The sequence below is a fragment of the Silurus meridionalis genome, chromosome 4, assembly GCF_014805685.1.
Source record: "Silurus meridionalis isolate SWU-2019-XX chromosome 4, ASM1480568v1, whole genome shotgun sequence".
NCBI classification, from domain to species: Eukaryota; Metazoa; Chordata; class Actinopteri; order Siluriformes; family Siluridae; genus Silurus; species Silurus meridionalis.
This window is the reverse complement of record NC_060887.1, coordinates 10754283-10781204: the sequence shown is the minus strand read 5'-3', so window position 1 is coordinate 10781204 and position 26922 is coordinate 10754283. Positions and strand designations below refer to the sequence as shown.

The 26922-nt window shown below is 40.3% G+C and overlaps 1 protein-coding gene across 3 annotated transcripts in view; it reads right to left on the bottom strand.

Annotated features, from left to right (window-relative positions):
- The window catches only part of si:dkey-246i14.3 (ephrin A4), a 41040-nt gene extending 14580 nt beyond the window's left edge, over positions 1 to 26460 (bottom strand). For 2 of the 3 annotated variants that reach the window (XR_006925363.1, XM_046846930.1), the window contains exon 1: positions 25796 to 26460. Coding sequence is in view for 2 of the 3 variants with exons in the window: in XM_046846930.1 (XP_046702886.1) it covers positions 25796 to 25917 (122 nt within the window). In the remaining variant the exon portion in view is untranslated. The remainder of the gene's footprint in view (positions 1 to 25795) is intronic. The other variant, XM_046846928.1, reaches the window with a different exon arrangement.
- Positions 26461 to 26922: the final 462 nt, after the last annotated feature.

The following is a 26922-nucleotide window of genomic DNA, read 5'->3' as shown; positions in this document are numbered from 1 at the left end:
TGGCAGCTCTATGCTAATTAGGGAGAGAGAGACTGAATCTTGAGCGAGCACACACACACACACACACACACACACACACACACACACACACACACACACACACAGAAAAACTAAAGCGAAGCCCCTCTAATAGGCTGAGCATTAGCATATAATAGCCCTTTGGTTGTTTGGCAAGAGCACTGATTCTTGTTTACATCCTGTTGCCTTTAAGGAGCTGTTTACTAGTTTACCATCAATAAGAGAGAGAGAGATAGATAAAGACAGAGAGAAAGAAAGAGGCAGAAACAGAGAGAGAGAGAGAGAGAGAAATTCCCTTATACGTCTCCTTAAAGTGCAAAAGAAAGTTGCATTGAATTCGAAAGAAGGTCTAATGTCCAGAGAAAAGGAAAAAAAAAATGAAGGAAAAAAAAAACTTAAGAAAAAAAGGGTTAGAAAACAGGGGCGAGGCGAGACACAGAGGACGTGGAGGAAAGGAGTGACAGAAACAGAGAGAAAAAGAGAAGGCTAAAGAGGTGGAGGGAGGTTCTACTTTAATTAGTCGCCCTAGAGAGAGTTTGGTGGGAGACAGCAAGGAGACAAGATGGATTTTAATTGGTCTTTTCTGCACCACAAGTGTGTATGTGGGCATACATGTTCGTGTATGTGTGTGTGAGTACCATAGAGCACAAGGGATGCAAAAGGGCCCACAGAGGAGCAAAAAAAAAGACAGGTTGTGAGAGCAAGAAGACCAGTCCAAGCCGGTCACGGTGACTCTTTAAGAAGAGGTGATGGAGCGACATGAGACAGCAAGAGAAAGTGAGCAAAGGAAAGTCACTGGAGAGGAAAAGGAGTGAAAGAAAGACTGAAGACACGGGTGGGGGATTGGTTGGGGGAGTGGGTCATCCCAAATTAAGTGGGTGGGTGTAGAGGAAGACAGAAAAAGGCTAATGAAAAAGCAGAAAAGCAGTGAGGAGGCAAAGGAATGAGGATGAGATGTTTTTCTGTAAGGGGGGTCATGAGACAGAAGAGAGAATGTTATAGCAGGAAGAGTAAAGTAGGTATCCAACAGACTCTCACTACACCAGAGGTGAGAGGAGGAAAAGAACCATGTTCCAGTTATTCTAAAATATTGATGCAGAAATCAGCTGGCGTGAAGGGTTTTGTGTGTAAAAGCCACCGAGAACTAAAAATTGGACAGATTTACTAAACAAAACGGATACGACTTATTTGCTGAAAACTAAACGACCACCAAAAGCTGAAAAGGCGTAATGTGCTAAATCTTCCAATAACACAGCCCAGCCATTAAAAAAATTATACTAATAAAATCACACCTGTTTTACAGCACTATTTTTGTTTTCTTTGTCTCAATTCTTGGTGAAATTTCTGTTTGATTGCTCCCTGATGTGGGACATTAACATGACAGAAACTAAATCCATTCATTCAAACTGCAGTAAATTGCAGCTTCAAGCCTATGAATCAAGACGCGAGTCTCCCCGTTTACAGTATACATATATACATATATATATATTTTGTAGGATCCAAACGTCTTTTTTCTTTTTTTACTGGATTCCTTCATATAATACGACTTTTTTTGTAAATGCTCCTGCAACAATTTACACAAAATCCTCATCCATATTAGGGTTTATATACAGATAGTCCCTGAGTTATGACGGTTCGACTTCGATCTTACAATGACGATAGCGATACGACAAAATTATAAAAACTTTTTAAGTTTCACGCGGCAGGCGAACATAGCAGCAAGGTGTGAACTTACAATATATTCAAGTTATTATGGGGTCATTGGAACACAGCTCCATAGTAAATCGGGGACTTCCTGTATACACAAGGCCCACAGAGTGTATAGATTCCGCATCAGAACATCTCTTACTTTTTATCATTAGATACAGGGTGGAAAAAATGGTCCATCAACAAAATGTCTTATTAATCATTCTCAAATCAACTGATCCAGCTTTTTTTCTAGCTGTCTTCATCAATCAGAGAACAAATATTCGATAAAAAAAACGTATACAACCTGAAAGTTGATCTTTGGATTAAAACGTATGACTTCTCCACTCTTCTTTTTCTTCAAGTTAGTTTTTTTTTTTTTGCTCACTCAGCTTTTGGACAGCATACTTGCAAAGTCAGCTTGATAAACATATTTGATGTAAGAATATAATATCGTGCCCAGCAATAGCCTTGTATACCGAATAAGTACACAGAATATAAATGACTACTGTGTAACTACTGATCACTCTCAGTAGTGAAGCCAGCTGTGATTACATAGGCTTAAAAATAGGTGAGGGGAGGGTGGGCCGTGTGTAATTATATGGTAATAATATAACCAGGCGAACGCTAAAACCCAAAAACGGAAGCGGCAAAAACTGAGCTCGGGCTTAAGTTGTTATTTTCAAAGACCTTTGATTCACCGAGGTGAAATGAAGTGTCTTGGTAGAAGTCTTTATCCAGGTTAGAAAGCAGGATAAAGAGGGTGTGTGTGATGAGGAGGAAAGGAAGTGAGCAAAAGAGGTTTATTGCACTCGTTCTTCCGCCACGATGTGACCAGAGCTGTGTGTCACTTAACAGCGACCCGATCGATGACCATGAAGGAGTATTGGCGATCAATCTGTTTGACGGGGCTGCATCGACCGGGAATCAGTCAAACGTGTCGCTGGCAAGTCCCACTGATCAATACGGTGTCTGTGTTCGACGCCCCTCGAGCTGCACAACACGTCTCAATTAAAGCACACACACACACACACCTTAATTATCTCACGGCTAGAGTAGCAGCGAGGAAGAATAACGTAACCTGCGCACAATCATTTATAGCTTCTTGATGTTGTTTGAGTACTAGCAGGTTTCCAAACCCTACGGCCAGCTACGGCCATGTAGCTTTCTCCTTCTCACACACTTGTTTTACGTTACGTTTTGCAGTAACACCTGATCTGACTCTTAATACATCATTGTAATGGTATCATATTGGGCTCCACACCATGACATCAAAACAAAACAGTGATTTTACTTATAAGTTCAGGAAGTTTTCAGACCCCTGAATTTCAGAACCCTAGAACCCTAGTTTGTGTTCGCTTCTATTTTATTTTTTATTGTTTTTCATAAGATTTTGTCCTTTGTCCCTGTAATTTTATCCTTAATATGGGAGATGGTGAGGAAAAGATCCATGAGACGATATGAGGACGAAATCTCAAGAGGACACACTTTGCATTATTTTTCATTCCAGTCCCCATGGTGACAAAGCAAAAAAAACCCTAAAAAAACAATATGATAATTTCGCAAAATAAATAAATAAAAAACCTGAAAATTCACATTGGTAATAATATTTAGATGCTTGACAATTATCCTAGGAGCATACCATTTCTCTGACTCACCTCTAAGATGTTTCTATTGTATACTTGAAGTCCACCTGTGACTAATTCCCTGGATTAGACTTAATTTGGAAAAGGTACACACTTCTTACAAGTGCAGATCAGAGCAAAGAAGCAGGCCGTGAGGGAGTAAAAAATATGCCTGCAGAGCTCAGAGACAGGATCGTCAGACCTGGGGAGCTCAGTTTTCTCAATCATTCTTAAATGTTTGATGTTTCGAAGAGCCAGGGCTCTAACTAGAAATGGCTGCTGGGCCAAACATGAGCAAACAGGGAAAAAAAAGGGTCTTGGGAAAGAAAGGTGACCAATAATCTGATGGTCAGTCTGGATGGCCACCACAAATCATTTGTGGAGATAGGAGATGCTTGGAATTCATCTGGCCACTTTGCCATTAAGCACAGGCCTATAGAGTGCTGCAGTGGTGGTCCTGCAAGCTTCTCTCATCTCCACACATGATCTCTGGAGTTCAACGAGAGTGACCATCTTTGTTACCTCTTGTGACCAATGCACTTCTGCCTTGATTGCTCGGTTTTAGACAGATAGTCAGCTTTCGGAAGAATCCTGTTTGTTCCAAACTAAAGAAATATGGAGGTCACATCTCAGGAAACTTTAATACAACACAATTGTTGTAGCCCCCCTTAGACCTGTGCCTCGAAGACATAATCCTGAATCCCAATAGTTTTTTTTCTCTCAAATTTCTTTTTAGTAAAAATCCATTTGTTTTGTTGTTATTGTGGGGTGGAATGTAGACTGATGTCGGGGAAAGAATAACAGCAAATAAAAGGCAGCAACATAACAATGTTAAAAAAAAAAACCCCAAAAGGGTCTGAATACTTGAACGCTTCCAGAATGCTCTGTAGATCAATCCTGTTTAGGTACACAAAATAAATTGCTAGCTGCACTTGCGTTCTCATTAATTATACCGTGGTTTTCTCTTGACAAAGCACTGAAAAGGAGGATACGTCATTAGCGCATAACGAGGCTTCCACCAATTAATTAGATCATTCAGATCATTAGGAGGAGATGCGCTGATTCCCAACACCAACGCCAAACTGTTTAACATAGACACCCTGACACAAACATGGGCTTTGCTTGTAATGGATCGCTCTTGTTTGGTGCAGTGTCTTTAGCCAATGTCATGCTTTCTCTAAATGACCTTCCTGTACGTGATAGAACAACAATCTCAATCTTTGCCATACAAGGGGAAAGCATGCTTAATATCAACACACTTTAATTAAAGTAATTTTAAAAAACTAAGTAACTTTAGAAAAGAGAGATTTCAAAGTACAGGGAATGATTTTGAGAAACGGCAAGCTGATCGATTTCAAGGAAAGATGCAAGATCGTGAAAGAAGCGACAAGAGAAGGATAGACGATAATATAACTATTTCGCTTTAAGCATCTTTGTGAATGAAGAATGCGTAAAAGGAAAGAAATGTGCGTGTGCAAGTAAAGTCTGTTGGATCTGATACTGATCAGGTGAGCTTGCAGGGTTTCTGTCAATTTTAACATTTCCTTTCTCTTTCACAGTTTCCTCTTGGTCTACATTCAAAAGTCCTTCAGATTAGCCACTCCAGACATCCTCATAATAGTCTGATGCTCCTCTTGAGAATGCAGTTAAGCCGTGCACTTTGGTTATTTCGAGAGCTTTGAGAACTCATTGGAGAAAAGGACTGAATTCTTGAGGACTACCATAGGAAGGCAGTGTTTTTACAAAATGTGACACTGTATTTTCCATACTGTAGCTCTACTCTACTCTTAGCTAGCTAGTGATACAAAATTTGGTGGACCACCGGATCAATAACAAACTTATAAATCTAATTCTTAGAGAACGTATATTTTGTTTGCTTCTTGACCACAATTGTTGGAAAATTGCCACGAGGAGGCCATCAAGCGCTATAGAACATTCTAAAAAATAGGGATGTTCTGCCCTAAACCCAAAGTCCGTTCACACACAGCAGCGTAGTGGAGCCAAAACTGAACCATTATGGCGCAAGCTACATGGTTTAAATAATGGATAAACATTCACAGTAAATGTAAAAAAAAAAAAAAAAAATTAATAAAAAAAAAAGTGTTACTGTGAACGAGTGTGTGCGAGAATGAAAATGGAGAGCTAGCGGCAGCAGCAGCACCAGCACCTTTGATCCCTTTATAAAAGAGAATAATTAAAACATGAACAATTCCACGAGCGTTGCGGAGGAATACAAAACAGGCCGGATTGCGTGATTACCGAAATAAGCGGTGCTCTCGAGCCTTCGTTGTTCCGTAAGCGAGGGCGTAATTGCTAAATGGGCCTGATAATTGGGGAACAATGCTGATGTCCACATGAAAACACATAAACATGGTGGGAAGCTTGGTAAAATGGAACAATAGGGAGATGTGGGAGGGCTAGCAAACATGCAGTCAGGTCGGTTTACAGTTGCACCGGGAATGATGGAGGAATAGTGGAGTCTGTAAAGGGAAAGGGCTGGTAAAGAGAGCAGTCTGTAGATCTATGGCAGTAAACATAGACCCCCCCTAATGAGCAAACCAAAGAACCAGTAGCAAATCCAAGCTCAATGAGACAGCATGAAGGAAGAAATCGGACTCGAATGGGAATCCATTATTTTTCTTGTGACACCAGTTATGGTGCAGTTATAAATCATTACTCTTCAATAACTGAATACAACGACAAGTTTAAAGAATGCAACTGGGATACAAATACGGATACAAATAAGAAGTGCATTATAATTAAAAATATATTATAATAATGCGTTCTAGGCCACGCACGAAACAGACTTGCGAATGCACCCATAGAATTAATTATATTGTTGGGATGATCACAGGACAGTTATTAAGGTTACAGAAGCGTTTTTTTTTGGTATAAATCGGCATAAAGGAGAAAACAGAGAAATTCACATAAATCTGTGTATATCCTGTGTATAAAAAGTGTATATCCAAGACAATTTGCAACCTTGACAATGAATATCAACAATAGCATACAATTTTACAAATATAGCTTTTATTGAAAGATGAAGTGTTTAAATATGTGTAAAAATATGTGCCTCTTTTACAGATCGTGAGCATCTTATACAATTTGTGTGGCTCCAACTTTGTGTTAACAGTTTGGGGAAAAACAAACACATATGGCTGAAAAAGTCAGGTGTCTCAATACTTTTCCCCATATAGTGTGCATATAGGTATTAAAGATTTAAATCTGGCCTATTAAAAACCTTCGGGATGAATGTGAACGTTGACTGCACCCCAGGCCTCCTCACCTCACCTACATCAGTACCTGACTTTACTAACACCCTTGTAGTTTAATAAGCAGAAATCTCCACATACACACTCTAAAATCTAGTGGAACATCTTTTCAGAAGAGTGAAGGTTATTACAACAACAAATACAGTAAGGACTAAACTAACTGTGGAATTTCTGTTTATAAGGTTATATGCATACATACAGTATATCCATCCATATAAACCCACACCTTTATGCTTTGAATCCTTTAATTCCCATTAATATCCTTTAATATATATCACTTTTATTCCCCGTTCATTACGCAGTCGTATGGAGAAAATACGCCGTGCCAGACTCAATGCTGATTCAATACACTCGATCAGGACCAACAGTACAGGAACACGCTGTAAACGATAGAGTCAATGCTTGTATCCTTGAACGCAGCCAACATTCAGCTTTTGTGTTACACCATGTGTCCACTTGCACAGATTGTAGCCGAGTGCCACTGCGCGGCCCTCCCTCTGCTCACCAATACTGGCTTTCTTTGGATTTGGTTGTGTCAAATAAAAAAAAAATTTTTTTTTTTTCAGTAGATCTCTAAGCCGATCAATTGGCTGGACATGCATTGTTAAAGCCATGATGAGAATAAAGAAGGTGGAAAAAAAAAGAGGGGTGAAAAGGAGAGGATGCTGGAATTGCATGAAAAAGACACCGTAAATGAACTCATGTTGAATTACTGAGGTATTGATGTGAGCAAAGGGGCCTGGGATGCATGTGGCAAGAAGGTCAAAGATGCCCTTAGAGTTCAGCATTCTCTGACGAGAGAAAGAATGGGTGGCAATTTCGAAGAGGAAGTGCTAAAGGAAGCGTTGATAAGAGAGAAACAGTGAGAAAGAAGATTTGTTGAGGTTTTTTTTTATTTCTTCTGAAGGCTGATTGTGGGGAGACATGCTCAGTCGAGCTGAACTTCTTTTTCATGGGGAGATCTCCAGCATGGAATCAGGGCATGCACTGAGAGGAACCAAAAAAAAAAAAAGAAGGAAAGAAACACACAAACTGTAAGAGCAGAGAAGGCGAAATGGTATGAAGGTGGAAAAAAGAGTGTAGGGGAGTGATGTTCTATTGCTCCAATGCCTTTCATAACATGACCAAATAAAAATAGGTGCTACCAGAAAAAACCCATAGAGTTACTGAATAAAGAGCGTTAACAGTAAAAGATAATTTTGTGATTCTGCTCATCAGTAGTGATCACTCTCTTGTGCTCTCAGTGCTACGGACTAGAGTTCGTATTTTACTCGCTCCTCTTCCCTCCTTCCTGCACTGCTAAATATTCCATGTGACCTGCATCAAAGCCACCCTTGCCTTTCCCATTAACCCTCAAACCTCTTCCTCCGTCATTCTTTCTATCTCATCAGGTCACGTTAGTTAAGACACTGAAGGCTGAACGCTTGACTTCTAAGAGTTGTCTCGACATAAAACAGCATCAGGAAAAGTGAAAAAATTAACTAAACCAAACCAATTAAATAATTCATGTCTACTAGGGGGGTTAGTTAGTTTGATAGCCTCAAAGCTTTAGGCTCCCTAGTTCAAGCTTGAACTCGGGTTATTGCCTGTCTGGAGTGCTACATGTTCTTCAATTTCCTCCCCAAAAATTTCTAATGAGAATTTAGGTGGTAAAGAAATTTGCCAGTTGGTTGCCCTACTACTATAAATTGCCTATAGGTGTAAATGTGTGTAGTTGGTGCTCTGCAACGAACTGGTGTCCCATCTAGGGTGCCGTAACACCCAGCACTCTAGGGATAGTCCACCAACCGATCAGCAATCTCCGATACAATCCCATAAGGGTGCAGTGAATATGAATATTCCCTTGGTGAAAGCACAGCAATTAGACTTTCTGTGGAACGGTACAACCGGTCCAAGTCTGTCTCAGCAAGCCATTTCCAGTTCTAATGATAGCATGATTTGACCGCAGCGAAAAAGCTTTCAACACTGAATTGACACGACCGCATGAGGGGACTCAAACCTCTCATACGTTTTTGGAGTTATGAACAGTTTTCTGTACGGCTGCTAAACTGAGCCACAAAGACCAGCTGCACGATTGCATAATTTTTTAACCTACACACTACTCAGGCTTCATTTAATTACAAGCAGTGGGAAAAATTACGCAAACTGAATACACGACCCAAAAGTGAATTAGATAAGGAAATAGTAGGTGTAAGTATTTGACACTTTTTCAATCATCACAAGAGTTAAAGTAAATTTATGTCATATACACACTATAAGAAGAAAAGTATGTGGACACCTGATCATATAAGTCATATTCGTTCAATCCATGTAAGGCATATCTTTATTAAGATGGCTTTGTGCACAGGGTGAGAGTTCAAGAACAGGCCATTACAACCCATTTACATCCTATAAAAGTGTGCGTTCCCAAATTTATAGTAACAGTTTGGAAAAAGAAAGAAAAAGAAAAAAAAAAACATATATGGCTGGATAAGTCTGGTGTCCCAATACTTTTGACCATTTAGTGTGTAATTAAATTATCACTTGAAACATTTATATACATTTATTAGTGGATGCGCTATACTTTTTTTTGTTATTTACAGTGACCAATAATCTGTGACCAAAATTTTGATATGTAGATTGATTCTTTCTCGCCAAACTGTTTCTCAAGAGACTCTCAAGAATCGTATCGTATCGCATCAGTTCGACTTAAAACAGGAAATTTTGCAGTTTCAGCCCAGTTCCTGTATTTGCTTCTTACCATGAAAAAAAAAGAAAGTTTAAATCAGTATTTCAAACTGCTAAAAAAACAGGTTCTATGTCTATAAAAACAGTGTACCAGAAAATGAACAGTCCTTTGGACAGAACAGTAATTAGCTTCCAACGACAGCCCTCTCTTACACCACACTGTACCCATTTTCCATCCACTTTTTCTCTCCGTGACTCTCTTTCTTTCCTGCTCTCTGTTCAACATCCGTCCTTCCTGCCTTTTGTAACCTTAAGTACCCTCATGCCGTTTCCTCTGCAGCCACTCTTATTCTCCTGTACTGCTCGATACTGCATTCTCTTAAACTCTTTGTATTCAGGAATATTGAAGTTGCTTCGAAGAAAACTTGACCCTAAATGCTCCGGCGTTTCCCAATGTATAGTCTACACATTACAATGTTTTTGTGGTACACACTGACCAGGTGTGACAGCTGGAATGAGAGTTCATGTCTTCCAAGCTTTTTCACTGTGCTTCCTGGAGACGAGCTGGATTTCCTCTCGACACACACAAAAAAGCTCATGGCCCTGTTTTTCATTGTAAGCGTGCTTAATGCTCTTAAGCAACTCGCTTTGTCTTTATGCATCGAGTACGTCGCCGTTAAATAGCTTTAGCTCGTCCTAATACCGCTTCCGTTTCTGACTTTATTGCTTCGATGTGCGACGAGGCTCGAGCTCAGACAAACGGCAGGCGAGATTAAAACAAAAGGTTTCATTTGTCCACTAGTGTGATGAAGAAGGGGAAAGTGTATTGCAGCCGTTTTCATTTATGCGAAACGCATTGCTGGAAAGACCACAAGGACGTGCTTCTTATTTCTGTAGAGCAAGCATTCGTGTGTGTGTGTGTGTGTGTGTGTGTATGTATGAAAACCACAGTATAAACTGAGTACCCTTTGAAAGTATTGTGCTCAATGAGTCTGAATCAACTGCATTCCGGGTTTACACAACTTTTACAGGAAATAATATTTTATAAACAATTTGCAGAAGATTCTTCAGAGCAGATGGCGAGTTATAATTCCTATCTGCATACCAGGCAAGCAGCTGATGGGTGTGTGTAAGGCAAATGCACAAACCGGTCCTTTTCACTAGAACTGCAGGGCAACTCCTTTGTAAATGCAATCATATGAGGCTGGGGTTGTTTATTTGTGTGTTTGTGTGTGTGTGTTTGTAAGGTAGGCAGGTGGTTAGCATTTAGGAAGCCACTGAAAAGCCCCTGGAGTTTAAATGCAATTATCAAGCTGAGAGCAGTGGCTATTTTCTGCATGTTAGCTCTGCGGCCCTTTCGCCCGAGAGTCAGCAGGAGCAAAGGCACCACCGAGAGCAGAACATAGTTCGCTTTAGAATAGTGTGTGCGCGAGGAAGATGGTGTCAAGGTCTGGAAGATTATCAAATGGTCATTGCAAAAAAGTCTCAACGTCGGCTCGATCCGCTGACGCGACACTAGCGAAGTGGACATTGAAGTGGGGCCCATTTTGTTGTGAAATGCAGATATGAAAATGGCTTTCTTTGCCTTTTCATATGAGAAATAAAAAAATAAATACAAAAAAATACAAAAATGTCTTATATTGAACTATTGTATTGGACCTTGAAGAAACCAAAAAGAAAAATTCCTATTCATTTATGTGGAAACCAACGCGCAAAAATGTGTGTGTACAGTATGTGTTTAGCTACCGTTCAAGCCACAAATCTGCATATTGTCTTGAGTTTAAGTAACACAGATTATGTAGCAACTTCAAGATGCACAGGAGTGTTTGTGTCTGCATTGTGTGTCTGTGTGTGTGTCTGTGTGTGTGTGTGTGTGTGTGTGTGTGTGTGTGTGTGTGTTTGTGCATGCTGGGGGTAAATGGGGTCAGAGGTGTCGTGGCCTGGTACCAAGCCATTCCGGAACCGGGCTCTATGCCAACCTTCCCTCCCTCGTTCTGCCCGTCCCTCCATCTCCACTTCCAAAACCTCGAGCTAATGAGAGCTCTGCATGTCTTAAACACAGCCTCGCATCCTGAGCCTCAACCCTCATGATCCGTTCAAAAATGACTCATTTTAGGCCTCAGAATTTTTCCAGCATGAAGCTTTATCTCCTTTACTTTACTTTTCTAACCAAAATAAAAAATCCAAATAGGAAGCAATAGAATACTCTTCCAGCTGTGGATGCAAAAATGTAAGAGCTAAGGGTGGACAAAATGAGACAAAAATGCCATACTGCAATATTTCAATCAATTTTGACACTGGATCAGGACAATATAGTATGTATGCTATATAGACAAAAGTTTGTAGACACTGCCCATAAGATTTAGTATCTTTTTAACATCCCATTTCACATTTGGAACAATTAGCTGTTAAAACAAGCTCCGTATCCTATATATGATGGTAACAGTTTGGAGTTGATCCACATATGGCTGTCCCAATAGTGTTGCATTAAAAAATATATGTGAATTTCATTTCATTTTAATATACAGTTATCCCTCGCCACATCACGGTTCAGCTTTCGCGGTCTTACTGTAGCGCGGGTTTTTACGCGGAACATATCTAATTTTGTTTCGCGGATTTTTTGCTGTATCACGGGATTTTGCGTTATATACAGTAGGTAGTATTGTTAATAGTTCTTTTAATTCTTTTTGCGGTTTTCTAGCCTAAAAAAATAAGCTTTCGGAAGAGCTGTAATACTCTTCTTGGGTATGCAGTACATTAATTTCATCGTCGTCACCTTCATCATCTTTAGTACTGAACACTGAATTCATCATCATCTTCATCATTCAACTTGTACCCATATAGAATTAATTACCCATATTGTACCCACTTAGTATCCATATCGAATTTCTTATGTTAAAATTACATAGGTTTAAAAATATTGAGTGTTTAAGATCAGAGGAAAGGTTTATAAGGCCTTAAGATATACAGTATACTGTACTGTATGGACGAGGGATTACTGTATATCATTTGAATATTCATAAGTTTTCATATTCATAATGATTTTCATATCAAATCAGATACGTCCAAAAAGTGCAATTGCTATAAATAAACAAACAAAACACAAAATAATCACAATTAATTAATTCACAATTCTCAAAAAAAAAAAACTTACAAAAAATCTATTGGGACATAAATTTCTTCATTCATTTAATTCATACTCTCACTACATACATACGTCGTACAACGTCCCGATTATCACCAGCTTTCTTTTTCGTTCTGAAGGAAGATTTTCTTGTGATGGAAAATCATCTTGACATACAAAGCTAACGCTGATGACTCCTGATGTAAATGTACAATCACGTTTCCTTATAGCAAGCTCCACCATCTTGTTAACGACAAATTTTTTAAAACGTGTTGGCGAAGGAGCTGTTGCTATAGAAACAATAACATCCATTTAATATTAAATTTAGATTTGTCTTGCAGCTGACACGACTTTCTGAGCTGCTGTTCCAGAAAATAAATCATGAATTCAATATGGTCTAAACTGCTCGTACCAGACAAGAATCGAGGGTGTTAGATATCATCTAAGATTTCATTACTGCGCTGATACTGTACAGAACCTGAAGGTTCTAAAAGAAAGGAAAGCTGAATGGTGAAGCATATGGTGAAGGTCTGAATGCCCAGCTGGAGTAAGCGAGTTTTGGAGGGGACTGAAAATGGTGCCTGCTAACGAAAAACGTTACCGATAATTCAGAGCTGCTCTGGGCATCAATCATTGCTAAACTAGGTCATGCTTTTGATAGGGCTAGAAACAAACTGCCTTCTTTGTGTCAGTCTGACTGGATTTCGCTTCGCCATTGGCTCTCCATTTTCTTCCCCGTCTGACAATCGTATCATCTCGTTCTTTCAATACATTTCCTGTCTGTGTAATGAGGGGTATCTTTTGAACCTTGTTCAAAAGCTTGATGTTCACATCAAGTTCTGTGCATCTCTGTAGCCAATACAGTTTATACACATCACATGCACACGTACATCAGACTAGAAGATATTTCACAGCTCTTGTATTCTTTCATTTGCTTTCTCTCTTCCTGTCTTTCTTCTTGTGGTGTTCATTAAGTCTTAACAACATCTCTTCACCTCCCTCTGTCAGTCGCCCGATTCACTTCCTTTTCCTGTTAAAAAAAACTCTTTCTGTCATCACTCTCTTACGCCTTCCTTCTCTCCCTTCTCTCTCTTAGTCATCTGTTTTCCCAACACTCATCCATACCATGCTCAGCATTTATTTAAACTCTTTCACGGTCAGTGCATTGTAATCTTTGGGGATAAAAGTCCCTTTTACACACTCTCTCTTTCCATCTCATGCCTTCATTTCCCTCGCCCTCGCTCTCTCCTCTCCATCCGTCTCTGTCCAAATGCTTCCAATTCAGGCTGCCTGATTGGGTTTCGGCGTCCAGCCGCTGTACCTCAGAACAAGCTCGGGTCACAAAGGGCCCGGCATCACAAGAGCTCAGAGCCTGCGGTGCACAAAACAACGGCGGCCATGCTCTACAGCGCGCTATGCGCACAGGCACACACACGCACAACAAAAGCTGAAAAATCTCTCGTACAAACCACTGCAACTGCCGACCTCCTTCTAACAAAGGGAGAAGAAAAGAGCATAATTAAAAACTAATTGCAGATCTGACGGAGATTAAACCGCCCCAATACAAAAAAAAAATAATCATAACGTGAAAACAATAAAACCATCAAAAGAACAATGGCATACAATTAAGTCTTACTTACACCATGCATGAGGTGTTGTGTTACAGAGAACCAATTAAATATGGCTGCAATATGAAGCAAAGTCTATTCGTAATACTGAACCAATAGATGATGGCATGCAGGACAAGCAAATATTGACCGTGCTTGTTCGTTCGTACCTAATGACCAAGAATTCTTGTGTGCGCACATATATATACACACACACACACACACACACACACACACACACACACACACACACACACAGAGCTGTTATAAAAAGCATGCAGCTTTATTAAAACCCTGCTTCCTCCAAGCTTCACACATACACAGCAGTACAATTTTGACAATCCCATGCAGTGAATAACAACATAAAAATCCTACAATGTCAACACAAAAATTTGTAAGAACATCTCCATCCCTCATTCTCATATCAAAGCCCAACCAGGAAGTCACATCAGAACGAAGACGGCTTTCCCTTAGCCCACATTCGGTCCCTACCTACGTTAGCTAGACGAGATTAGCTAGCCACTGTATTGTATATACAGGCTAATTATAAAAAGTGATTTCCAGTTTTTTATTATTTTCAATTGTTTTTCAGAATCCCTGACAAAACTCGATCATATTCAATGAGTTCTAAGGCATGTAGTATCATTGACAACATTGGTATCTAAGAGTATTTGTTTAGCACAGAGTCACAAGGAGCTAAAAGGCTATAAGGGCTAGCTGTTTCCTAGGTTTTGAAGCGTGTCTCCAAGGATGTAATTACCTGCTTTTCGTTTTAGGTAAAATCGCTAAACAGAACGATGTCGAACTGCATTATTTTAGCAAAGAGTCGATGGATCCAGCTACAAGGCTATAAGGGCTAGCTACGGCCTTGTTTATGATTTGAGGCCTGCGGTAAGAGATTACAAGCTCTTCCAGGGTCTCAGTCTCTCTCAGGGGGTACAAAAAATGCCTTGTAGAAGGGGAAGAAGAAAACCGTTAGCATGCCTGCAGCTCTTTGTTAAGCTGAACCAGAATTGACAATGTCTGTACTTTTTTTCAGGCTTGCTGACGTACCCGAGCTGGTGTATGATGTGCGCTCAATAAAAAATAAAAAATAAAAACACCTGCCCTGACAAATTCCAGCTCTGACTACGAGATACTGTTACGATATTTTCTCACAGGAAAATAATCTTAACAGTGTTTTTTTCCTCGCAATGACCCAATACCGCTTTTTTTTCCATAATGAATCATTTCGAACACAATGGCTATGTGAATTCTTCGAAATTTTGGCAGAATTTCCTGCAAACACACTGTACCATATGTGCTCCCCGAACAGCACAGTCAGGATGGAGTTCGGCTTTTTCTTTTATAGTATCCTCTACACTTCTGGGAAGGCTTTCTCCTTGATTTTTGAATGTTGATGTTGTCCAAGGAGGTTTGGAGTGTACTTAGTGTTTCGGTTCATCCCAAAAGTATACAGTGGGGTTAAGGTATAATGGGGCAAACTCAGATTACAAGTGTGGGTAAATGACATTTTCTTAATGTTAAAGGCAAACGAATATAAATTGTAGGGCATAATCCTAAACATAGGACAGACAAATAGTTGGCTGATGAATACTGTTGCTGCCTCCCCTGGAAAGTGTTTACTTCATGTTCTATTTCAATAAATCCTTTTTTATTTTAATTGTAAATTCTATTTTATTTGATCTCATTGCTGTTACATTCCGTTTTTATTATCTTGTAAATTCAGGTCGTGGTGTGCATTTCACTGTCTGACTTACTGTGTATGTGCTCTTATCCAGAGCGACTCATATTTTTCTCATTTATACAACTAAACAGCAATCGGGGGGGTTAAGGGCCTTGCTTAAGGGGCCCAGGTGCGGCAGCTTGGTGTGGCTGGCATTTAGAACTCATGACCTTCAGATCCAAAGTCCAATGCCTTAACTACTAAGCTACCCCCTCCCCGCATATGTATATGACCGATCAAATTTGAATATGGAAAAAAATATGTGAATAAAGGACACAAAAAATGAAATCAAAACCTATTCATGAAACAGAAGGTGCAAACCAGTGGCAAAACGGCAAACATTTCATTACAGTTTATTACCAGAAACAATATTTAAATAAAAGAAACTAATTTATGGACACAGTTATGGACAAAAAGGACAACACGTTCTGTGAGCTATGTGTTGAGTTCTTCCACTACAAGGTATAAACCAGGACTTCATTCTCTTTGTGCACAGACGCATTGTGATGCAGGTTATAGGCCTGTAAGTGCCTGTAAAGTCAAATTCTATTCTACAGCACACAAAACCATTCTATACACCCCAACTTCGTGGCAAAGGTTTTTGAAAGACCCATATATGACCAGAAAAGTCAGGTGTTTACAATCCACTGGCTATTATTATACAAGCTGGACTGGGTATGTCTTTAAACTATGTACTTAGACCCCAATTTAAACATGTCAGCACTAGTAGGGTCAAAACAAGCAAAAATAATTATATAAAGAATATGCAGGTGTGAAGATGACTGGGAGAATACATAGAGGGGAATAATATCCAGGATTGAAATGCACTTTTGTTCTTTTAATGAACCTGCACCAAACAAACACAAGCCATAATATTGTTTTGAATGGAGCGAGGGATGATAGGAGATGCGGCATCAGCACACACATACAGAAGGTATATTTTCTCCTCATCCCAGGTGCCAGGGTAATGTAGATATTCCTATATCACATCAGACAGGCGCCTGTAGGTGTGTGTGTGTGCGTGCGCTAATACCATGCTGATGTCGTTAAGAAGACAGAAAACGAATCCGGTCTGAATGGTCGCAGCTGACTGAAAATGTCCCCCCCTCCCCGCACTCATTTAATTCTGAAACTGAAAAGTGAAATATTTGTTCGGTCCAATTTCCACACGTAATAACGCCGTTCATGCGAAAGCTCCACGAGAGTTATTATTCTGAGGCCTCAGCAGGAGTGTTTGATACTACAGATTAAACACTTCAACAGGCCGATCCGCTCGACAAAACACCTGAACATCAAGTTGGCGTTGCCTTCACACACACACACACCCACACACACACACACACACACACAAGTACGATAAATCCGTTTTTAACAACCTGAAAATCATGAATCGCCTGTTCTCCACACTACAACAGCTATCAATAGAAACACACCCAAAACTGCACACGCAGAGAAAAACACTGCAGGAGTCACATACAAGCGTGCACACGTTCCTTAACCATGTTCTGATCCGTATTAAAACCCACTGATATGTCAGGCATTTTAACTCACGAAACTATACTCAACATACCATTCATACCATGTGGTACAATCTCTAAAACAAAATAACTCTTCATCCTATCTCTCTTTCTCTCTCTCTCACACGCACACCACACGTTTTCACCCATTACAATAATTAAGTCCCGAGCCTGTTCTTGTATAATTATGTAATTACAGGCAAATGTAAACACCTAAAACACATACACCACAACAACACTTTTGCACAAACCACACACACACACACACAAACACACGCAGTGGTTTGACGTTGAATACGCATCCCAAATGTCCTCCTGTCAATCTCAGGATGTGTGTGTGTGTTTTTTTTTTCCTCGCCATTCCTCCAACCTGACACTGACAGTAATACCAGCAGACATCTTTTCCTCCCCTTGCTCCCTCGCCTCGTTCCCTTTTCCCTAGAGCCTTTTTCCCCCACCTTGCAGTTTAGGAAGAGAACCCGAAAGCTGTGCGCTCGTCCTCTGCCCGTCTTCCACCTTCTTTCCCTTCTCTAGCGCCTAATGCCTTTTTCTCCTCCTCATCTTCGCCTCCATGCATCCATCCATCCAGCATGGGCATAATGTCTTTTCCATCTCAGGAGAGAAAGACAGAGTGAGAGAGAGTGAGATAGAAAGGGAGTGGGAGAGATTGAGAACACTCTGCCGGGGTTAATGGAGAGAGAAAAATGGAATGATGAATTACAAATTGAAACATGAACTGGCCGTGTAAGCGTGACGCGATAAAATTAATGCTGCTCTCTGTGACGTCTGAACTTAGAAGAACAAAAAAAAAAAAAAGTTGCACAAGTTACACGAGGGGAAAAAAATAAAAGCGTGCCTCCCTTTAGATAAGAGAAAGACCAAGAGATAAGGAGTCGTGCTTTAAATCAGCATGCCACACACACTGTAGGTGACTAAAAGCGCAAATTATATACACTGTATGGGCAAAGGTTTGTGGACACCTGCCCATAAGATTTGTAAGAGCTTTTTGAGCATCCCATTCCTCATTTAGTCCCCACTTGCTGTTATCAGAACCTCCACTCTTTTGGGAAGATGTTGATTTTGGAGTGTGTTTGTGGAGATCACAATCTTTTAGGCGCTAAAAATGTCAGGTAGGTGAGCGATGTAGGTGAGGTGAGGAGGCCTGGGGTGCCGACAGCGTTCCAACTTATATTAAAGGTGTTTAATAGGGATGAGGTCAGAGCTCTATAGCAGGCCACTCAAGATCTTCCTCTTTAACCCATGTAATGCATTTGTTAATGGAGCTGACTTTGTGTACATTTTCATGGTGGAACAGGTTTGGGTCTAGTAGTTTCACGTGAAGGAACATCCTATACAATTGTGGGTGTTGAAGGTTAGGGAAGATCCACATATGGCTGGAGAAGATAGGTGTCCCAATACGTTTGTCTATATAGTGTACGTCCATACATTCATTGTTGGAGACACAATACAAACCGCATACATCATGTGCTGCAGATGCACATTATTATTATTATTATTATTATTTATTATTATTCATTCAGTACAGACATGCAGCAGCACAGCGCAGTTCTGGAAAGCGACGTGGCCCTACAATTTTCATAATGCAGCTGGCATAGATTCCCATCTCTATATCTTGTTCTTTCTGGCAGCCAATCATCATTTATATGCTTCGAAGCGTTTGGTGTAACAGAAAAATGAGTGAGTTGTGTGGCGTTCAGGAGGTTGCAAGGTGACGGTGCTGCATGTTTTTCTGCGTAAAAAAAAAAAGTGTAATAAATAGTATCATTTACCGGATTACAACCTGCAGCGCAACGGACTGATCGTTAGTTCAGACCTCCTGCGGAGCTGCGTTTCGAATACGTGGCCCTGCTGTTCGGGGGGAAAAAAAAACGACAAAAGAAAAAACCAAGCGTACAATCAGTGATCTTGTGTAATGTGTAACTCGCTGATACGAGCGGCCATTGTTTTAGGAGTGTTATTAACCTTTAACCGGCTACAGCTAGCCCTTAACACGGCACATAGGTTACAGATTAGCCAGTTTCAAATTTAACCTGAGATGATTTTTTTTGTTGCATCATATTTCAGTGTTTCTCTCAAATACAAAAATAAAAAAAAAATATTTACATAATATAGGAAAGGTCTCTTTCATGTACAATACGAATATGGATTTCTGAAATCAGATAGTTTTAATAACTGGTAATTGGACGGTTTTCCAAAGAAGGAAAAACAAAAACCTGACAAGTACATAAATCTTTTTGTATTTATAGCTGAAGTATGCAAATAATCTCAATACACTGTGAACGAGCTCAGACAAAGAAATCAAAAGAAAGAGCAACAATGAGCTCTGAGCTCGTCTTTCGTGCCCTATTCTCCTGTACACACACACACACACACACACACGCACACACACATAGGAACAATAATGGCAAAGTTTGTCATTAATGCTCATGAAGTATGGCCTGAGGTGTACATGTGTGTGTGTGTGTGTGTGTGTGTGTGTGTGTGTGTGTGTGTGTGTATGTGTGAGAAAGGCATGTTTGTGCTCTCCTTTCCTAACCTAAAGCAAACAGCGCAACAGAAACAACAGCGACGCGTGTCCCCGGAGTAGGAGCGTGCGCCTCGACGGGATTTGTTCCCGAAAAAGAACTGCGAGCCGCACCGCAGGGGGGATATACACTCTCACGTGCCAATATCGCCAGGGTTAATTTAACACGTAGCGTTCGATTTTGGATCTCGTACGTGCTTGACGCCATTCATTTCATCCTACGTAGGATTAAACCGAAGAGAAAAAAATACCAATAAAATTCATTCAATAACATTGCCAATTCGCAACTGATCCCCATGACAGGCGACGGTGCGAAAAAAAAGGAATATCTCGGCAAATAGCTTTCTGCTACACTCAAATATCATTTAGCAATGAATGCAAAAAGAAAGAAAGAAAGAAAGAAAAATACCTTGGCAGCTCAGTTTTCTCCAAAAAAAAAGAGCGAGTGCAGGTGTGCTCGGGGATTGCGGTCGGTTTCCAAGACGAAGGCTGAAGAACCTGACGGGATTGTTTTCCAGAACAAAAGAGCAATGGACGACAAACCCTACGGAGTGCACCTGAGACCCACTATTCACTCAAACACATGGAAACACTCGGAAAGACCCCTACAGCTCGAGAGAACGCTCTCGCTGAGCCAGAGGTCCAATCAACATGCACTTACAGCAGCGAGTCTACGGTTTCCCAAGAGTTACGGTTCTCGACGTGTCATGAGTTCGGAAAAGGGTCAAAATACAGTGGGCAATTTCTTTCCTTTTTCACATAACAGTGTTTCTCAACTGCATATTCATACCCTTTCTTTATATGGAAAGGGCCTTCCACAATTCAAGGCCTTCTGAGCAGCCTATAGCTCATCCGTGCTTTACTCCACGTCGAAACGTTGCCAAAGTGGTTCTTTAAAACGGAGTGATTCATGCAGATGCACTCAAACGCTCTTTCATCAGATGCAGGCCTTAATGTCATAAGAAATGAAAACGTGCACACACTCGCAGGTGAGATTTTGCAAATCGTATTATTTCCTTTCCTACGCGTTCACTATCAATACAGAACTCGATTCACCTTTGTACAAAAGTTATACGTATATACAGCCCCCTCACACACACACACACACACACACACACACACACACACACACACACACACACACAGTACATAAAAAAGACTTTCGTTTAGTCACACAGGAGACACGTTGATCCGATCCCTGCCTGCCACACACACACACATATAGACACATGTACACACAGGGCATCCGAAGGGTAGCAAAATTGCAACGGTATTGACTCGACCCTGCTGAGAGAAGCGCTACTGGTCAATATGGAGCTGGGAGATAATGGTGCGTCGCAGCAGATAACATCTGCATGGAGAATGGCTATCGATATTAGCCAAATATCCAGGAAGCCTGCTTTCTTCACCGCGCCGATCCAGACGCAGGGTAGCCGACAAGCCCTAATCACCCACATCTCATACATATATATAAAACGATGACCTTAAACAGATGCATTTAAACCCTTTCTGAGGTTTGTCGGGGGTTTCAAGGTGAGGCTCTGTACGAGCATTGGCAGACCATATCATGTCTTATTTTTTTTTTATTTTTAACCGTCTACGTTAATAAATGTAGCATATATCTCCAGGCTGTTATGTCTTGGAAGTGGAAATGTAGCTCCGGCGCAGTTTGTAGTAGGCTAATACGTCTGGGGGAAGTGCGCTTTAAGGGCAAGCGGCCTGAAAAATTGCTCTGCGCAATCCAGAACTTTCTCAATCCCCCGGTGACCGAGCGTCCTTTAGAGGGAAAAAGAGTGACAGATGAACATTTGCAGGAAAGAATTTCAGGCCCCCGCAAAAAAGAAAAAAAAAAACGACGTGCTTTTACGACAAGCTTGCGATTAGAAACCGAGCAAGCTTCATCGTTATGAAAAGGCTGTGTTTTTCTGATTACGGCGCCATCACGGGGTAGGTCCTGGAGATCGATAAAACATGAGAGAGAGGAGATGCTGTGTGCTTTGTCTTAATTAAGACCGAGCAAGACATGCTGTTAGGCAGAGCACGCTGATATATTATATTTTTATATATATATATATATATATATATATATATATATATATATATATATATATATATATATATATATAAAAAATCTTGGTTCAACCTATAAAAGATGCCATCTGAAAGCAATAGAGAAGCACAAGTTCTCTTCATGAGCAGAATCAAAAAGCCTTCTAAAGGGGGTAAAAAACAGGAAGGTAATTATTTAGAAGTAGGTCTCTTGATTGCACATTCCAGTAAACTGGCAGTTTACGTAAAGAAAGGGGAGCAAGCAATAGACGAGTGTTAGCCTTCAGAATTCGGGGCAATCATGAAAGAAATTGCAGTGGTGTTCAGAAAACTGATTCGAGCCCTACGTGTGTTTGATGGCCCCACCCCCTGCATCTCCACCATATTGCTAAACAAGAGAAAAACAAGGAGAGGCGGGACGTAGTTTTTTTTTTTTTAATAGGACAACAAACTCAATTAGGCATGAACACAATCGGACTTCGGATGAGGAATTAGTGCGTGATTAATTCCCACCCGCTTAAAAAAAGAAAAAAAAGAAAAAGGAAGCGTGATTATTGTTGTCCGAGCTCGCAGCTGAAAAACAGCAACAGATTTAAAGGAGGCGGGGCTAAAGTAAGAAAACAGAGATCGAGATGGAGCGAGAGTGAGCGAAGAGTGAGAAAAAGACAAGCTCCTGGTGTTTCATAACGAGAAATGTGTCCAAGCTTGCTTTCTTGAGTCACGCACATGAAACACACAGGACGCCGTCGAGGAAAACACGAGCTCGGTCCGCGCTTTCGGTGTGGTACACACATTTTAAAAGGAGCGAAAGAAAGCTAACCAAAAGAAAAAAGCTAAAAAATGAATCGCATGTTCTGCTAACAGAGCGTTGAACCTTTTACGATAATAATATCAGCAGAGAGACTTGCATTCCTCCTCCAGGACCTTCAGAGTCAAGCAAGAAGATGAGAGGAGGAAAAAAAGAATGAAGCGGATGGTACGAATTGTGCAAGTGCGGTACGAAAAGACGCAACATTCTAGAAAAGAGAAAAAAAAAAACAACGTTTTCCAGGCTGCCATGATGCAATCAGGCAGTGGGGGAAAAAAGAAAAAAAAAAAAAAGCTCTGGCTCACGAACGCACTGGTTTCTAACTTGCTTAATGATACACAATCTGATACGAAACACAAGCAACCCTTTTTTTATTCGAGGTGCAGCTTCCACTAGGGGAAAAAAAAAAACGCTGCCGGAAAACATTCTCATCCTGAAAGCATCACATGCAGATATAGTGACAATTCGGAACGTTCTGTAAACCAAAAATAGGAATAATGATGTGTACACTTTTTTTCAAGAGGAAGGAAGCATTTTAGTTCCCCGGGTCCGTATCAGGAGACACGCGCCTGTCCACGTGGCTCACGCGGACAGGAAGGAATGCACAAACAAAACGTTTTTTTTTCCTCCGACCTCCTGTCTCCGACTGAATGAAATTGTGCGTGACACGCTCGAGTCTTTTAGAAGCGCCCCATACATGGATTACTGCATTATTACCAGCTTGCAGTCGGTAACGAGAAACACACCTTATAGATTAAAACACGGCAGCATGCAAATCAGGATCGTACTTACAGTAAGCATGTTTTCTACCTGTAATAATAATAGTAATAAAAGTAATAATAATTCAAGATATCCAGCAGGGCAATTAATTAATAATTAAAGAAGTTAAAGGAGTATACAAAAATCTGAATATCCTCTATCTATCTGTCTGTCTGTCTATCCATCCATCCATCCAAAGGAGTTTCCAATATTTTTCTACCAAAACGTGCACACACTCTATTACTATTCGCATTCTCTTTACGTACTGCCATTGCCCTGCTGGATCTCTTGAATCGAACTCCACAGATCACCTCAGTACACGTTTTACGCCGTGACCCTCCGACTACACGGATATCAGCCTCGTTATTTAAGCGTGTACAATTACGTTCATGGAAAGCGCTCAGCGTTTCATATTCACACGTGAGTTATTAAGGATTAAACCTATCAAAGCTAGCCAGTCCAACAAGGTGATATTATGATTAATTATTATTATCATTATTATTAATAAGAAGAAGAAGATGAGGAGGAACCTAATAATGTATTTTATAACCTTGATATTGCTAGACTAAAAAAAACATTAAGCTCTGCTTTCTGAATCCGCAGACCTAAACAAGTATGTTTACTGTCTGGATACACTATGATAAGTATCAGAAACCCTATTTACTGTATTACACCACGCTTTTTTCCCCCCTCTTCTGTGCTTTGCTGTAGAGCTCTTATAAAGACCATCTGGCCTTCCTACAAGCCTAATGTTCCAGCTAGAGTCTGTGTTTACTGTGCTCGAAATTACAAAAAAGATCCTCCAGGTCCTTTAAAGCACAAAGCATGCACGGATTTAAACAAGGCCGAAGGAAGAGGCGGCGTATAAGGCAAGCGAACTCAAATGCTAGAAAGCGCAGGTGTACTTATGATCAAAAAATACAAATCCAACACCTATTAAGACTCTTGAGACTCTAGAGGATTGGGGATGTGTTTGTTCGTCCCCCGATCCGATTCATCTCCCTGCCTTTATTATCAGAACTTTATTTTTTTCTGTTTTTTAGTTTAGTGGTTGTTGATTTTTTTCATTTTTATTTTTTCCACCTCCCATAATTCATGCTCATTTTCCAAAACAAAAGCGCGACGGATTATACAGCCATCCGAACGCATAAGCGCTTTAATAAATCTGCTCGGCCAACATTTGTGTTTTATGACTTTTTTTTTTTTTTATTATAATACAGGCCTTATATATTATTTAGAATCTCAATATATTGGTTCTTCTCATGCGTTATTAATGCTGATGTTGTTTTATTTAGTACATTAATTAGGCCAGGACACAACTTTAATATCAGTCGCACAAGAAAAATAACAAAATCTATGGTTAAATTTTAAGTTCTCATCAGGGATTTATGAATCTCTGCTTTATTTTTTTTTCCCTGGAAAAAAGATTTCTGTGTTTATGCATGTGTTCGAAAAAACAGCGGTTATTCGTCTACGCCTTTCTAAAATAGGTGGAACTCGGATTAGACCTCCAGGCCTTTTACAATCCGAACAGCCAATCAGGGTTTAGGTAACACCTGGCAAGGCAGGAGACCCTCAATAAACTACTGAAAAGGCAGATTTTTTAACATCAAACCCTGGCATACCCTGCACCCTACCTGAAAGAAAAAAACTGTAGTTTATGTCTCTACATGCCGAGAACAGCCTCGAAGCAGAGACTTCTGTAGATTAGTGAACGCCTGGAGAGATCTAGTACCATCAGTCAGCACTCGGTCCCTGCCCTAATCCAGAAGAACCTGATCTGCTCTGATCTGCTCATATTGAAGAACAGGGTTGATCATGACGATGATCACTGCTTAAAGGAATGATGAGGTTAGTCACTTAAGGTTTCTTTACCAAAGGTTCTTGTATGATACTCGGCTTCAATCTGGCTGCACGTCTTCTGCTTAAAAAAAAAAAAAAAACTCACAAGGACTGAGGACGGTTCGTTAAAAAAGCAGACAAAAAGCCCATGGATGGAAATACCAAATGCTTGGCGAAGACCCCTTGTGTCACATTAAATGCACCAAGGGGAATCTGCCTGGCTATAATTTACGCAACATGCGTCCTTCACAAGGTCACAGTGAAGACCATCACAGAGATAGAGTGGCACAAGGCAGGGGATCATCCTGGACACTACTCAAGGTCACAATCACACACACTTCAGACAATTTGAACATTTTTTGGACCAAAACACCCTGAGAAAACCTTAAAAACAAATGACAAATTCGGACCCCGAACCCCAGAGGTGCAAAGCGAACCCCTAAGCCAACGTTGCCCCGCCCCTAAAACGTTTGATCTTCATTCCTTTGATCTTATCTTCCAATAAATATCAAGGAAACAAACAAGAGGGCTAAATAAGCTGTGGTTTTACCTGGTGTTGGTGGAGTTCCAGTAGACCGTGTGTCTCTTTGCTGACACACCCGAAAGCCCATGCAGGAGCCACATCCATAATAGGAACGTGTGTGAAGGTCCTGAGTACCAGCCAGAACTCATCTCTGCATCCAAAACAACCTCTCTTATCTCTCTTTCATATATACATATGGAGTGAGCAAATGAACTGATGAGAAAAGTCCTTTAGAAACCTTTTCTCTTCTCTGAGAGGGAGAGCAGGAACTCCAGGAACCTCCTGAACTTCAAGAACTTCAGGAATATATGTTCAGGTTGCTCTCTTTTAGCAGCATTTATTAGGGAAAACAAACTTTCTTGTTGAATAGTGGCTAAGTTTTTGTGCAAGCAAAAGAAAGTGAAAACACAACACCTCGAAGAATGTCAGATCTTTTTTTTTTTTCCTCTTCTCATGCAAGTCAGACGTATTTCGATCAGCCCCAGGCGTTTCCGTGTACTTCCATATATCCACTTTTCCAAGTTTGAAAGATTGGAGTCTTTAAATGGATCTTGAGTCTGTTTTGTCAACTTTACTCCTTTGTCGCCGAATCCGACAAGAGAAAGCTAAACAAACACAACAAAACAAAACAAAACAAAAAGCAATCAGAGCCGGAGAGAGGTGACACTGATTACACGCGGCTTCAGTCCGGTCCTGAGTTTACGAAGTAAACGTTCAAGAGAGGTATAAAGCAGGGGGAGGGGCCACGGAAAACTTTGGACCAATCGCAATACAGCAGAGGCGGGGCTTCGGCTTGGAGGTGAGTTGTGTGCTGTATATTCATATTCATAAGGATTTCCTCTGGAAGGCTTTTTTTGTGTGTGTGTTTGTTTTCAGTTTTATATTTGTATATTATAATTCAAATTTATTTCAGTATTTCTAATTTATTGCCAATGTATTCCGTGCAGTTTTTTTTTAAATCATTTTAGACAGCACATCCATTTTCAAAATATCAAGCTTAGCATTCACCCAACAAATATATATATATATATATATATATATATATATATATATATATATATATATATATATATAAATGTTCTGATGCTACACTTTATTTTGATTGAAAAAAAAATCCACCTTTAGCATGAATAACCCACTTTACACAGTTCATT